This window comes from Odontesthes bonariensis, chromosome 9 (genome assembly GCF_027942865.1).
Source record: "Odontesthes bonariensis isolate fOdoBon6 chromosome 9, fOdoBon6.hap1, whole genome shotgun sequence".
NCBI classification, from domain to species: domain Eukaryota; kingdom Metazoa; phylum Chordata; class Actinopteri; order Atheriniformes; family Atherinopsidae; genus Odontesthes; species Odontesthes bonariensis.
The window spans coordinates 21,124,890-21,141,042 of record NC_134514.1 but is presented as its reverse complement, the minus strand read 5'-3'; the positions used below and the strand labels follow the sequence as shown (position 1 = coordinate 21,141,042).

At 39.4% G+C, this 16,153-nt stretch overlaps 1 protein-coding gene across 1 annotated transcript in view; it reads right to left on the bottom strand.

Moving 5' to 3' along the window:
* Positions 1 to 851: 851 nt before the first annotated feature.
* The window catches only part of pdgfd (platelet derived growth factor d), a 66,516-nt gene continuing 51,214 nt past the window's right edge, over positions 852 to 16,153 (bottom strand). Inside the window, exons 6-8 of the mRNA XM_075473594.1 lie at positions 13,661 to 13,877; positions 5,240 to 5,457; positions 852 to 1,346 (exon numbers count right to left, since the gene is read on the bottom strand). Coding sequence (XP_075329709.1) covers positions 1,212 to 1,346; positions 5,240 to 5,457; positions 13,661 to 13,877 — 570 coding nt within the window. The 3' untranslated portion in view covers positions 852 to 1,211. The remainder of the gene's footprint in view (positions 1,347 to 5,239; positions 5,458 to 13,660; positions 13,878 to 16,153) is intronic.

The window sequence follows — 16,153 nt, the reverse complement described above, 5'->3', positions numbered from 1 at the left end:
TAGGGTTGGGACAGAAGCACATACAAACAACGGTTATATTTTCAGCAGACAGCAAGGAATAGCTCTGATCCCTGCAGACCCCCCCCCCCCTTCCCAAACTTGAGAGGCGATCTTTTATGTGCCGCTCGAGGATCGACAGCATCTCTCATCCTGGAGTGCTGGACATCTACAAATAGAGGACTTGACTGTCCCTTTTGTGTCAGCCACCTCTCCGTCTCTCTTCCTGAGTTTCTATCTCCCTTTCCTCTCTTACGTGTTTAGGGTCTGAGGATCACGGTTTTATCCACGGCAGCAGAATTCCGCTTAGCAGCTGGAATGCCAGGAATGCTCCTAAAACTGGGCACAGCGCTGTGGCTTGATCTGACATTTTCTTTGATCTGTTAGGGAGTGAGTGATGAAGGGAGTTAGAACAAGAATGTGCAAAAGAAAAGAGGTGTTTAGATGGACGGATACACGACAGGAAGTGCGACTTGCGGACAAGAATGTGAGCGAAACAAAACAACTCCCAGTTTTCTGCACATATGACTACAGCTTTGTTTTTAGAAGCCTCGAGTGAATGTCTGCACGAGAGTGTGTGCGTGTGCTGGTGTGAAATTTTAATCTGGCGGGTTTGTAGTGAGCCAAAGTTCACATCAAGATAGTGTTATTTTGGTGTAAACTTCCTCCCTCTTTCTGTTTCTCACTCACTCTTCTCTGGGAGAAACCTTGCCTGAAGTTTTTCGAAATAGCCTCAACAAAAAATAGCTGCAAGTGCACACAGATGAAACAGAACTAAAGACTGCTTATACAGTGGTCGGAGTCAGTCTCCATCGGGACCCTTTAAAACATGAATCTGCTGTATACACTATTGGTATAATTGGTAAAATATTTATTAGTATTTTGTTTTCAAAGATTTCGTTCTGCCATAGAAAGTTCACTACCATTTCAACACTTCATGGTGTGCATGTGATGTTAAGATATGGGATAAATAGTGACAGTTTAAGCCCCCAGGTTGTAGGAAAGTTAAATTACATTCATGTACTTTGGCCTGTGCACAGAGAAATGTGGTTTCCTTGCAAGAGCAAATGTCATTGTGTAGGATACAAGCTGCAGTTTTATCAGTCAAATGGTTGCCCTCTTCTTTGCTGCATGTTGGCCAGCGTTTGTTATATAAAGTCTGATGCAAAACATATAAAAGAAATCATCCATCAGTTCCGAGCGGAATGAGGGTCTCAGCGAGGGGGCTGGGACGGACACGCACACTCACACGCGTCGTGATGTGCAAGGAAGATTTCATCGATGATCCAACGCACCCGCGGCCTCTGATGGCGCTTATACGAATTGCTCTCCGGGGCGTACTTCAGCACCTAGATGAAACGGAATGAGAAACAACAAGAATGAACAGACTGGACAGGAAGCAGGTCACGCCAATAAACCGGGTTTAATATGAGAGAAAACGTAAGAAAAGATATAACATTAATCACAACGCAAAAGAGAAGTGCTCCTATCTTAAAGTTAGGGCTGCATGACATATAATTTCATCATAGTCTCCTAAAATGTAATGCTTTTTTCTCTGTTTTAAACGCTTCATTGATACACGGGGAGTTTGTAGCTGAGTTGCATCCCAACTTTGCATGTATACAGCAAAATGATCAAGAAACAGGATAAAAAAACTACCAAAAAGCAAGATTTAGTTGCAAAGCTAATGAATCAGACTGTAGAGGAATGAGAGACTCGTCTCATTCCTTCTCTGTCCATCAGTCTGTCCACTCTTTTACAGATCGCTTCCAAGAGTGGGAGCCTCTCTGCAGCTTTGAGGCAGAACAAAGAGAAATGACTGCAGTTCTGCCATGAGCCTCCATCGTTCAGCTCCGTTCTGCCCACTGCTCTCCTTAATGCCATCGAGCATAGCCTCACTCCAGGGGTGTTAAAATATACCAGTATTGATAATTATTGTTGATATAATAAAAGAATGAAATATCTACATCATGTACATACTACAAAAAGTATCATGATGTGATATCAGCTGATTAAACAACACTGAATGTAGATTGTTTTTTTTGTGCAATTTTTCCATTCTTTCTTTTAAAGTTCAACAAAAAAAACCCTGTCTAAGCTTTTTTCTTTTTATCATCTTTGCTTTCTATGCGCATTCACTCCCCCAGAAAAACACTCAATTCGGTCAACTGATCTGGTGAGAGCTTCTGATTTTTTGTCTTATCACAAAATAAATCACGCAGAATAAATCACGCAGAACAAACTATTGCGACATCTGCTTTTTCAAGCATTGGGCAGCCTTAATGGCAAGTGAGCAACATGGACACCCCACGGATTAGATGGTACAGGCAACATTTCCAGGACTATATACTGTACATGTGATCAAACTTCCATCCCCACATTTACTCTTACCTGACTGCACTGAAATTCATACATCATTACTAATTTATTCTCTCTTAATTTCACAGTAAGTTTGAACTCTTCCCAATAAAGAACCACACAGGACAGGAGAACAGAGTTTTCAGATATTACATACATACATAGATACATTTACATTATTTTCACTAAGTTACCATTATTTTAAAATGTGTTGTCATGTCATTGTGCTGACATTCTCTAAAATTGTTGGTTAACTCTTTATCAAAACAAAGTCAATTAGCTGCAGAAGGCCCAATTATTTGTATGTTCCACCTTTAGTGTAGAAATAAAGAAGAGGTACAAATACCTCAGCAAAAGACGAGGCACATTTGTTCTCCAAAGCTCAATGAAAACGACACTGTTAGTGATTAATGTCCCGACTTCCCAGCACTGAAACAATAGAGGGAGTAATAATGTGCTTCTTTAGAAGTTAAGTCACTGAAGGAACTATTTAAGGTCTGTGATGTCGGTAAGGAAAGGAGAGGAAGCTTGAAATGTCACACACACACACACACAATTTCACACAAAACTGACTCGTGAGTCTCCAAATTCATGCTGTTCAATGCTGTTAAACCACATGCAGACACAATGCAGCTTTTTCATGCTCGTATACATTGTGACTTACACACACATCCATGCACGCACACTCACAGAAGACGGGGCACAATTACAACCCAAATCCCACTTTTGTCTAAATTCCTATTGTGTGATTTCTAACAGCGAGAGAAAGAGAAGCAGAAAAAGAGCCCTGTGGACCACGTTTCAATAATGAAGCTATGCAAGAACAAAGACACAAAGAGATGGAGGGAAGTGGGAGAAAGAACTGAATGACAGGCTTAAAGAACAAGAATGGTGCATCGCAAGGGGACAAATTGAAAATGGGAAATGGGGAGAATGAAAGGATGATGGAGCGCAGAGAGAGAAGGAGGAGGATGATGGAATGCTTGAGAGAGATGTGGAGGGACTGGAAATGAAATGAGAAGCAGAAAGAAAGCACAAGTCTGCTGTTGCGCTGCTGCTTCACTGTTGTTGCTCCGCCAGCCTCTGCACGCTCAATTTCTTCCTGCTCCTCCCTCATTCAGCATCTGAATCTCTTCCTCTTTCTCACTCTCCTACTTTCACACGCCATCTTTTTTTAGTCTCTTTCAGAAAATTCACCTCAAACGTTGTGGATGTGTGAATGTTAGTCACATGTTTGAATACCCCCTGGGTCACTTTTCTGTAACACAAGTTGAATGTAGTTGGATTACTGCAGAAGCCGAAGTTCGTGTCATAAGCACAATAACATCATCAAAGATACTGAGTTGTTTTTTCAAATTATAATCTTTAAGCATTATAATTAGAATGAAATATGCTTAAAATTGTTTTCACGATGTACTGTACGATTTCAGTGGCTCAACAGTTCCAGGCTCACTTTGTTCTGTTTTTCATGTCTTTTTATATGCCTAATGCTTCAATGGGTGACTGGTCTGGACTGCATCTAATGTGTGCAGAATGGATTCCGCCAACGTCTTGCTGTCTAGATAGCAGCTTACATTTTGCTCAAAAGGCCGATGTGAAGGTTACCCATGTCATATATATTGTTCCTCCCTCATATCACCAAGGATGGTAACTTTTGAACTGAGCGCTGATTACAGGTCAGATGGTCCCTCTGCTCAATAGCAAGGATGCAGCACTCAAGATTTCCAAAAAGAAACAATGAATTAACATGGTAGTTTAAACTTTCATTTGTGGATGCAGTGAGGAGTGTCTTTAGTAAAAAATGGTTTTCAGCAGTGTGCCTGAGAAAAGCATCAATTATTTTCTACCTTGCCAGATTAGTACACAGATTTCTATGGCTTCTCTGACTCTCTTAATGATATAATCCAGGGGCGAAAGGATTACCTGACAAAAGGCATGACTTTTAACAATAAAGATGTGATTACATCAGTACACATCCTGGAAATAAGGAATTTTATCATAATCCTCCCAACAATGGACAGATTCTACAGTTTAAAGTCAGTTAACTCGTGTTTTGATGTACCTCCTGCATCACTGATTGTAATCACATAACTGATTTCACACATGAATGTATGCCGCATTCAAATGCTTAAAAAACGCTAATCAGAAAAATAAACTGATAACAGATAAACTAAAACATTCTATTTTTATTCTTGTCCTTTGTGAGTGTGTTTGTTTATTACATATAGCACAATATATGAAACACGCAGTCTTGTTCTTGTTAGGTCTACATTATTCTCTATTGTCGCACAGATTCTAGTGTTACTTTACTCAAATCTAATGTTAAGATTATATAGATCTATTTTCTAATCCACAACCTCCCAACTGTTTTCGAAATAAGTTGTAAAGTGTAAAGAGTATTTGTCTGTTAGATCTACAAAATGACGTAACTGGGGACAAAATTAACTGAAGGCTCATGACTGTCTCTTTTATTGTACTGTCACTTTTTAATTGTTAATTTAATTAAGACTTCAAAGATTCAAATTCACTGAAAACTGTCACAAACTTCTTCAACACACAATTAATTCCTCTCTAGCTCACCTCAGAACCGCAGTTGTGACAAAAGGGTCTCTCCCACACACTTTGCCAAATGTCACATGAGCCACTGACATAATGGAGACTTATGTTCCTCACATATCAGTTAGATAAAGGGTTTTGCATTTGCACCTTTTTCTGCATCTTGTACCTCACCTCTATTTTGTAATGGATCCTATTGGAATCATTATACTATAACTTGTATTGGTAGTTATTAAAACTGAGGAAGCAAAAGTAAGACAGAACTACATATGTTAGTTTCTATCATGCAGTGTGGGTGTTTTAGCTGTGTGTGCGTGTGCGTGCACACCTCATGCAATTTGGTTGTTGTTTTTGAGGGCCGACAGGTGCAGCCATTATTCCAGTTATTGGTTCCGCAGCCACAGTTGCCTCCGCAGCGTTTCACCAACAGACATCGGGGAAAGAAAACGGCGCTGGTCGTCTTGAGCTCCTCACGCAGGTTCACTGAGTAGTTGCGAGGAGTGCAGCTATATCGCTTAACATCATCATAGAGACGATTAAGATCGACTGGACAGGAAGTGACAAAAGAGAGAGGAAAAAAGAGAAAAATATTACTTGTAGTTATGGCCTGGAAACGCAGTCTTCCACAAACCCAACAGTCATTAATGGAGTCCCACACAGTTCTGTGATGGGGTCAATACTTTTCATTTTAAACATGCCTACGTGAGGCAGCATTATTTGTAAACACAGCATGAATATCCATTGCTATGCAGATGACATTTGTCTGTATTGTCTATCTGACACATTTCAGTTACACAAAGTACAATCATGTCCTAACAACATAAAGTTCTGGTTGAATTGTAATTCTCTCTCCTTCAAAATGAAAAAAAAAACTGAGGTGATTATTTTGGGGTCGAAATGCCTCAGAAACACACTATATGACCTTGCACAGTAGTTACTCTGGATGGCAACACATTTTTCTTCAGTACTACTGTAATGTGAGGAGCCTTAGAATTATTTCAACCAAATAAAGCTAATATCTAGCACCACCTTTTTTAATCTGTCATATTGTCAAAATTAGGAACATTCTGTCCTAGAGTAATGCCAAAAAGCTGTTATTGCGATGCCCCCAGAACTCTAAAAAGCCCCCAGCAATTTGAGCTTCTCTTCTTTAAAATATGGAATCTTAAAAGAGTTTAAAGTATTTCTCCTCACACATAAAAAATAAAACCGTACTGGTCAAAGTCGTATCTTAAAGACTTAATAGTTCCATATTTTCTCAATAGGGCGCTTTGCTGCAGGCTTATTTCGTGGTTCCAGGTGTTTCTAACAGAATAGAATGAGGGGCTTCAGCCATTTGACTCCTCTCTTGTGGAACCAGCTCCATTTGCTATAGGCCCAGACTGCTGGTAGACCACCCATGACGAACAGAGAAGCTCCCCTGTATGTGCCTTTACTTCATGTCATTACCTCTGTGTCTTTCTCCAATAGTTTGAGCTTTTTCTTTCCATGTATCCTTCTTCAGGTCTCTCGGATATCTCTGGGTGCATGCCTCTGATCTGTGGTTAAGGACCTGACAAATCTACCAAGTGTTTATTGTTTGTCTCTCTTTGCATTTCTGTCCAGAACTTTTCCATCACACTGTCAATTAATACCTGGTCTAACGGAACTGATAGACTCTCTCTCTATGAAAAGGGGTCTGAGATTACTGATATATTGTGGAATGAGCACTATATATCACCAGAATGAGTTTGGCCTTTACTGAGATTTTTTTTAATCCTAATCTTTGTTACTTTTTGTATTCATCATTCATCATCACAGCAACTCACCTTCTATATTTTTTTTCATATATATATATGAGATAACTGCAAGAACAATTGACTGCAGAGGTGGTTACATGAGTGGATGAAAGACGGACACAAAAAGAAAAGAAAGGGAAGTACAGGATATTAATTGATTGTAGATGTCATGTCTATTAGTTTTATCATGTTTTATGTTCCTGGTTAGTCTTCAGTTTTTGCCATGTTTTCCTCAGTTTCCTCTGCCCTGCCATCAGCTTCACCCACATCACCTGTGTTTCTCCCCTCAGCTGCACTCAATCACTAATCACCCTCCTCAGTATTTAGTCTCCAGGTTTTTTTTTTCATGTTCAATGCCAGATCCTCACCGTCATCAGGTTTGTCCTTGTTGCCCATGGCAGGTTTATCTTTCATCGTCAGGTTTTTTTTTGATTCAAGTTTTGTCAGTTTAGGTTTTTGTATTCCAGCTCAGCCGCGCTTTTGTTTGGATTATTTATAATAAATTGCATGTTTTCTTTGAAATATCTGCATCCGGGTCCTCCTTCACCTCCACGCTACACCACCACGTTACAGTAGATCACTGTATTGAGCTCAGTCTTTCTTCTTATCATCAGTCTGAAGTAAAATTGCCTAATTTGTGCACATAAGACGTTCTGCAATCGTTCAGAACACATTTCAGAAAAGTCTAATGGTGCTGTGACCCAAATTAAGCGACACAAGTATCTTTTCATGAGGGCAAAAACCCGGTGCAGGAGAATAAATTGATCCCTAATCTACCTCTATATTTTACAAGATTCATTAGCCGCATTCGAACAGAGCAGTTGTGTCCGTGTCCTATGAGTAAACATTTCAGCCGTGACAACATGACAAGGGGCGAAGCTACCAAACAGCTACGTCAGATGTGTTTCTATAGAACCCAGAAAAGACCCAGCCTCGGAGAAGGAGCTAAAATGGTTATAGGAACTGAGGGCCATGATCCCGAGTTCCTGTATGTGTGAATGCGGGAAAAAACGGCCCTGTTCCTTAAAAGGTTATAGGAACTGCAAAAGATTCCTACAGTGCGAATGCGGCTATTATTAGAAAGCTCTGACTGAATGACACAAGCCTGCTTTGTTTAGCTGCTGTAGCATGTGAACATTTACTCTGAAGCTGCTGAATGGTTAAAATAGACGGATTAGATTTGCAATCTGAGATTGGCTTCAAGAGAAAACCACAACAAATATAAAAATATCTGGGAGAGAAAAATGCCAGAAAGAAACCACATCATTTCTGTGAGTGTTTTCCATTATTCTGAATATAATCCAGTGTAACCACAAGTGGTACAAAGGATAGAATCGGAAAGAAAATGAAAAGAAGGATGAGAAGAATAGAAAAAAGTGGCAAAAGAAGAGCCACAGTCCGTGTAGAATTGAGTGCTGTGTGATTGCAGTCAGCTGGATATTAATCAACATACCATCCATACCAAGGGCGATAATTACACCACCAGTGATTCTCTACTGTGATACAAATAACTATAGAGATAAACTTGAGTAAAGAGAAGTCATTAAACTTATAGACCCCTTCAAATTAAAATTAGTCTTTTAGCCTTGTTAACAAGTTAATATGGTGGTTTTTATGTGCGATAAGACATAAAACAAAGCAAGTAGTCAGCACCGTTGCTTAGCATCTCCACCTTGAAACTGTAGTGCACCATCAGTCTGAAAAACAGTGGTTTAGGTGTAACCAACATAAGGAACTAACACAAGGCTATGGGGCAGCCTTTGAGAGCTGGTGATTGGGAGCAAATTTGATCAAATAGTAGCAACATTATAGAAAAAGACACATAGAATACCTTACAATTTTGACAAACTATTTGTCGGAGACCCTGCGATTTGCTTTTCTTTACAATAAAGAAAGGTTTTTAATAAATCTTTGGCTGAATTGCACCAATATAACAATGTGCTGCTGTGTGACGTGGATTAGTTCTACAGTCTCAGAACAATGTCGAAGGTGAGTAGCTGCGACCGGACGAGCGAAAAAGATAAAGAGGCAGAGGACAATTTGCATATTAATAGGTCTGCGCATATCAAAAGAGTCAAAGGTGTAGAGTTACATCGGAGCCATTTTAAGCCATGAAAGGATTAGTTTAATAGAAAAAAGTAAACATGAGATTCTGATGAGCAGAATTTCACCAGAGGAACTTTGAAGAAACGGAAATGTAATTAAAAATGTCGGAAAAAATTGCACCACTCTTGCACATGAGAAAGGACAAAGTCCTAAGAAACTGTATAGAAGTATTGCGATGCTTGTGCCTTTGAGCTCTAACCATCTTTAAAGTATGTAGTCGCATTGCAAAGAATATGTTGTACTGTATTTAAAGAGACTAACTAAAATCACAATGATTCTTTAAAAAAAAAAAAATCTGTAATAAAACCTTTATATGTTAAATGCATTCAGTCTGGATATTGGCTCTGTAAACTTGCCTCAGGGGGAACTTCTGGAACCTCAACGAAGTAAAGGACGAGTAAAGGTCAGCACAGCCTGATGGACATCATTGCACAGTGCCAAAGCAAAGTCATACTATCTGTATTAAGTTGGAATAGTTATTAAAAAGGCTCAATGTGGGAACGGTGTGGGAAACTCCAAGTCTTCGATCTGATCAAATTACACTGATGTCATAAGGTGAAAAGAGTTACGAGTATTCCTGTATTGATTTCCCAAGATTCACAGGGATTATCCTTGAGCGCCATGGCAGGCACCCAATGGACTTCTGTCTGACTTCTCACAGCCTGCAGAGCCAAATTATGACAGAACAACCTCTTGGCAAACACAACATAAAGAGAAGAATTAGCTGATACATTCACCTTTATGGTGGAATGTAACTACCCTTTGTCCAAAAAAAAAAAAGTATAAGAAACCATTAAACTAATCAAAGACCGCAGTGGCATGAGCGCTCACACCCATAAGCCGAACCATTTAGGGAATGATGATGGACTTAGCCTATTCACACAGAACAGTGTGCACCACAGAGAGGAACAATCAACACTCTGTAACCATTCAGGGTTCAAACCATGAGCGGATCCCCAAGTATTGGCATCTGCTCTCTGTTCTGTTCACATATTGATTTTCTTCTGTGTATTGTGGCTTTGTTCTCTATTCAGGAGTCATTTCAGTGCCTGTATGACTGCGCGCCGACCCGACTGAATTCTTGCACACCCTCTATAGACTGAAAAGTAGTTGAATGCCAGTTTGTGCACGATGACTTTGTCAATATCCAGCACAAGGTGAAGTTAGTTAGCTAATTACTTCTCCTGAAAAGGTCCCTACAAACTATATTGAGACAATTTGTTGGTGGAATCCTTTTTTGAAGACAAAGTAGAACATTTTTTTGGGACGTCTTAATTTCCAGTGAAGATAAGTAACATTTTTTGGGGGATTACAAGATTTTCCACTTTTATTAAGCCAGTATAATACTTACAGACTTATCATGATCAATATTTGCAGTTCACTGCAGCAATGTGTCTTGGTGACACTGGTTTGTATTCGGTTTCAGTGACTATGGCCTAGTGTCACCAAAGCAGATCAGTCACAGCAGTAGAAGCTTTCTAATACCTGCATGCACATTGTATATGTATTAACAAAGACAAATCTGCTCGAACATGCTCTTCATTATCTCAGTGTATGAGGGGCAGAAACCTAATGAAAGCATGTTCGGAGTCAACAGAAACCGAATGCTATTGATAATCAATAAGCAAGTGCTCACAAAGGGAATTCTTATGGTGAGACTTTCTATTCATGTCACATGCTGGGAAGCCCAGTCAACAATACTAATCTCAAAGGTTTTATGTGATCAGGCAACTAATTCAATTAACTGTCTCTGAGGAAAATATTAGTAGAGGTTCACCCGCCTCGTAAATACCACATGGGCAAACTGTTCAATATGTTATTCTTCTTCTTGGAAATCATGGATTTCAAGTCCTCTCAGATAAAGAGGAATGAGACAAGTTAGTTTGGTATTAGTGCAAAGTTTAAAAGACAGAATTCATGATTCTCAGTGAGTGCATTAGTTTAGGTGACTTGCACGTCTGTGAAGGTATCATTATTGCTCAAAAAAGCTTAGACATTCCGTATGTGCTGCCATCCAGACAGCATCGCTTACAGGGAAGGCATCGTTTCTTTCGGTAGGACAGGTCTGCTCAGGCAGTTGGCTGCTGGAGGTCCGCTCCCACTGCTTCGCTAGGGAATCTTTTATGAAGTGGCATGATATGAATACATTTATAATGAACTAGATTGAATTGGACCATCTCTAATTGAACTTTCTCTTTAAAGTGCCTTGCGATGACATTTATTTTGAATGGATGTTATATGAATAAATTGAATCAAATCTAATTACAACCGAATGGCTCTTTGGTGAAACAGGTTGGGTTCTTTACTGGCCTGCCCGTGGTTCAGACCTGTCTCCCCCTGAAAGCAATTAGTATGTTATCAAAAAAGATATGGAGGATTTAGGGGTCTTAAGGAGACTCAGTGCGGTTGATCCTACATAAAAAAAATATATATAAAAGCAAGACTAGGAAATCTTTTCTTTTCCAAAACCCCAGCAATATGTCTCAAGTTCCCAAACACACAGAGTGTGTTGTTTAAAGAAGAGATGATGCAACACGTTGGCAAACAAGCCCTTGTCTCAACTTTTTTTAAACAATGCCAGCATTAAATGCCAGTCTCAGTCTAAGCTTCTCCTCCTATTTTTGGTTAGATACTTCAATTATTTGCTTTCTATTTTCACTTACATATGACGCAAAATAGTTGAGTTGCGACGTCATACAGGGATTATTTAGCATAAGAATTCATCTGGTCTGGAGCCCATTCCCAGCATTCTGCCACAACAGAACATGCTTCTTCTCACAGCCAAATCGGAACAATATTTTCATCTGTCATCTCCTTTTGAGAAAAAAACAAGTGCCAGTGAACACATCATCTCTACTATTTGTGAATTTTTCAAAAGAGCAATGGGGAAGTGATGGTTTCGTGGTCTGTGTGATAGAAGGCCCGATTTAAAAGTGGTGTTCCTTTCAGCCTGTGCTATAGCCCTGGCTCTGATGGGCAGTGTGTGTTGTGGTTAGGTGCACGTTTCTATGAGTGACAGTGACCACATAGGTTGTATTTGGGTGTTAATAGTGTGAGTGTGCTGGTGCATGTGTGTATATGTGTGTGCTAGCAGGGTTGAGCTTGTGTCTGTTAAAGGGGAATGCGTGTAATTTCAGGAAAGCTGTGGTGTGGAACCCTGTCAGGGTGTGAGGGAGGGAGAAAAGCAGAAGACATAGAGCGCAAGTAAGACTGCAAGAATGACTGTCACTCACGCAGACAGCAACACGAGGAAAGCGTAGTGTCTGTGTATAAGTGTGGGGAAATTACAGCCCAGTTCCTGCTGCAATATGCAGCACAAATACAAATAAAGCTTTGTTTATTTGAACATCATTATTATTTCATTTAAACCTGGGTGAGGCTAAATGTGTGGACATAACCTACTCCAATTAATTTTATCATCAACCATGTGGACCTTCATGACAGCAAAGATGAGTGTGAGGTTGTGTATCCTAATGAAAACAAAGCTAAGCTGCTGACTCTGGCAGATTTCTGTGCTGCGACACAGGTTGAATTTCCAATTAGAGGGTGCTACACTGGTTTATTAAGGACCTCCAGTGCCTACACAGCTTTATGAAGCCCTGCCAAATGCACAAACTTCCCACATACAAAGCCTTCCCATGCCACCAGAGCACACACATGCACTGTAAAATAGAAATAGATTTGCTGTCAAGTGCAAATATTTACTAAGGAACAGGACATCCCTCAGTTAGACAGACCAAAACAGTGCAGGCGAGGGATATAAAGGCACAGATGGGGGAGATGGGGTGCTTTTATACAGACGTGTACACGAAACACATACTCTCTAACATGTGTACTTACAATAATATTACTTTCATACCTCAAATACAGCTCTACCTGTGATACATTGTGCCCTATCACAGTTAGTCCTATGGACAAAATCTATGGCTATATTGACTCCATGTTGTTGGCGATGACTTCACAGTAAATAGTTGCCTTGAACTGCTTTTGTTTTGTTTGTAAATCTCTCAGTGACTCAATATGAGACCTCCCTCCCTCTTTCACCCTTTCCTTCACATCACCGAGCTCTACACTTTGACCTGTGTAATGCTCAGCCCCTGAGCTCCAACTATAGCCCAGTCAATGAGAGAACAGTAGGCTTCCTGCTGTGTGGGTCTGTCTCGGTAAGCACAAGGTCTCACATTCTTCCCTCCTCTCTGTTATCTATCGGATACCAACGACTGCACCGGACTGCAGAAATACTGTGAACTCAGCAGAAAAATAGGATGAAAGCATTCATCTTTCTGCATTAACTGTTCAAGATCAACATGTCAGTAAATCTCTAGGCTCATTAAAAACTTTATATAATATTAGTATCCACATGACCGGTTAATTAACAATTAAAATGATTGTTTTATGCATCAATAATTTTGATTTAATTGTGCTGGTGGAAGACACCACAGGGCACCCCCAGCGCGCTCAAGTCCTCAAATCTCAAAGGTCAGAGTTGATTTCACAGCACAAGGGAAGCCTGCACAGAATAAGGCAGATGGCTTTGATGATATTGCTGTTCCATGTCTTCAAATTTCTTGTGAACATTCTGTTTGTCATTATCTTGCCCAATGTCTTTTTTCTCAGACCCGTTTTGGAGAAATGTCATGAGACTGTAGAAGCACATTAACAGCCATAGTGTTGATAAAGTAACTGAAAGTGAAATGCAAACACATGCAGTATCTGTGTTTGACAGAATCAGATTGATGAATTTGTTTTAAAGTGATGTACATATGCATGTTTCTACGTGCAATACACATCCACAAGATTTCCACAAAGGAAGTTATAGACAGGTGTCAGCTGCCTTGTAAAACCTGTAGATCTGTATATCTTACCTTTATTGTGTCTGGTTGCCAGATAATAGGCCCTGGATCTATAATGAATGAACGTTTGAATGTAGATGTTGTCCAGGTCTTGCCTCCAGGTGTCTGGGTTCAAGGACTTGAGAAGCTCTTCCACCGTGTCAAAGGCTGCTATGGTTCTGTCCAAATCATCCAGTGACAAAGGAGCATCTGTCACTCCCGTTGGTATCTCCTTTTCACCGATGTCCATCTAAAAGCAAAAGGTCACAAGGTAAAGAAGGAAATATAGACTTTATCGTCAATTCAAACCTCTGTTAAATCCTTCTTGGGAGTGTCACTTTATTCTTTCGTTTCAATTCATTTTCCAATCATGCACAAAGGAAGATGTTTACATCTTCACTGCGTGAGTCTTGTAAAGCAAACTGTTGGCTGCTAATCAGCAGAGTGATACAGAAAAGAAAATAATCAATTTTCTGAACACGACAAGATCCTTAATATTTTTAAAGTTGCATATTTCTCTGCATATTTTTAATGATTAGTCTCCAGTTACACTGTATTGTGGCGAAGACAACAGCACTGTTTAGAAAACAATGAAAAGAAATCCAAGAATTCAAGGATAGATTTGGAGATATCCAAGCTCCACAACCGCACTACCACCTACCATTAAACTTCAAGTGAGATTCGCTCACTGTCATTCCAGTTCTCTCATGAGCTGTGCTTATTGTAATACACAGCTGTTACTTTTTAATCGTGAAAAGTGAAGAAAAACAAAAAAAAAAGATCCATTCTCATGAGAAGAGACCTCTGTTGAATGTGACAGAACTGTATTACACCTCAGAAGGCAGTTTATAAGCAACCTTTGTTGTAAAGTAGACCTTGAATCAAACTTAAAATGTAACTTTATTCATAAAAATAAAAGCAGGGATTCTTTGGCATCATTAAATCTCTGCCTTAATTTGCCACTGGAGCAACTATTCATTTGAATACCACTATGAAGCAATCCCCCTTTGTGTGGATGTACACATTTTTCTTGTTATAGACACATAAATAAACAAAAATAAAGATAAATTAGAGCGTTATAAAGATTTTCTTATTTATATTTTTCTGTTTGACAAGCTTTCTGTTCGACATCTTTGATGCAAGATATAGGTTTAAGAAGAAGATTCTTCAAAGGCTATTTCCTTCTCCAAATCAGTGAATGCTGTCAGTGAAATGACACAAAAGTAGCGGCTTATCACACTGATGATCATGGAGGGCCACTGGACCCTTCTGTGGGCCACTTCTGTGGATAGCACAAAACTATCATTACACCGGGGACTATTACATCATTGACATTAGCTGCTATACTCAGCCATGTCTTCAAAGGACATAAGTGAGTAATGAGAAGACTGAAGTAGCTTATGGAGGAGAGATGGAATCATCATCAGCCAACACTGGAACAGAAGCACTCTGCTGGGATTAAACATTTGTTTTAACATTTGTTTAAGTAAAGTGTGTTATTTATTGTGAGGGTTCAAATAAAATAGCCTAATGGGCATAAATCAAAAAAGATAAAGTGAGTATCACTACATATTCAATAGAAATGTGACCCTGGCTCATATTAAATAAGTTACTATATCGTTATGATATGGATTTAAAGAAAAAGACCCTGTGACAGACTTTCAACCTGTCCAGGGTGTATCCTGCTTCCTGATAGGCTCCAGCCCCCTCCCTGAATTGGATTAAGCGGGTATTAAAAATGAATGGATGGATTTAAAAAGGCATAAGTTCAACAATATAAAAAAGAAGATGGAAGTTAAAAAATATCCTCATCTCTATAATGAACTATAAACGATCAAGCATAACACCTGATGCATCAAAGTACATAAAATCTCTGTCGTAGAAAGCAGTTTCCAACTTATAATAAAACAGCCATAAAATAAATGAGAAGACCTATATAGTAGCCCTGGATGTAGAGTGGAAAGAGCCTACAAATCACACAAATCATCCAGTCTGCATAGCCAGTGAGATGTCAATACACAAACACAATCAATCCACATAGGGAAACTTCAATAGAGACCTACACACACTAATCATTATGAAACACATGTATCAATGAACTCCATCGAAGTAACACACACCCCCATAAATTATTCTAATTGCATGTACTTACAAAGAGTTAGTCTAAGGAAGCATTGCAACCTTCATGCATAATTAACAGTACACAGAAGAATTAATACATACTGCGTGTGTGCATGTGTGCTGCCTCATGCAAACGGACCCTGCAGCATGTCATAATCATTTGCATAGCTATCATTTCTTAAGTATAATTAAGTGCGCAGCAGCTAGGTTAGAAGGCAAGTAACCTATATATGTGTATTGTGTAGGAAATGGTCTCTTGGAGGTTTTTATCTAAAACCCCAATATTAGTCTGGAATAAAGTTGTATAATCCTGATTATTCACACTGACCCAACCGGAAATGTCTCTGACATTGAACTAAAACAATAATAACCTTCTTCCCATGGTTAAAGTATGACTAAAAAGCA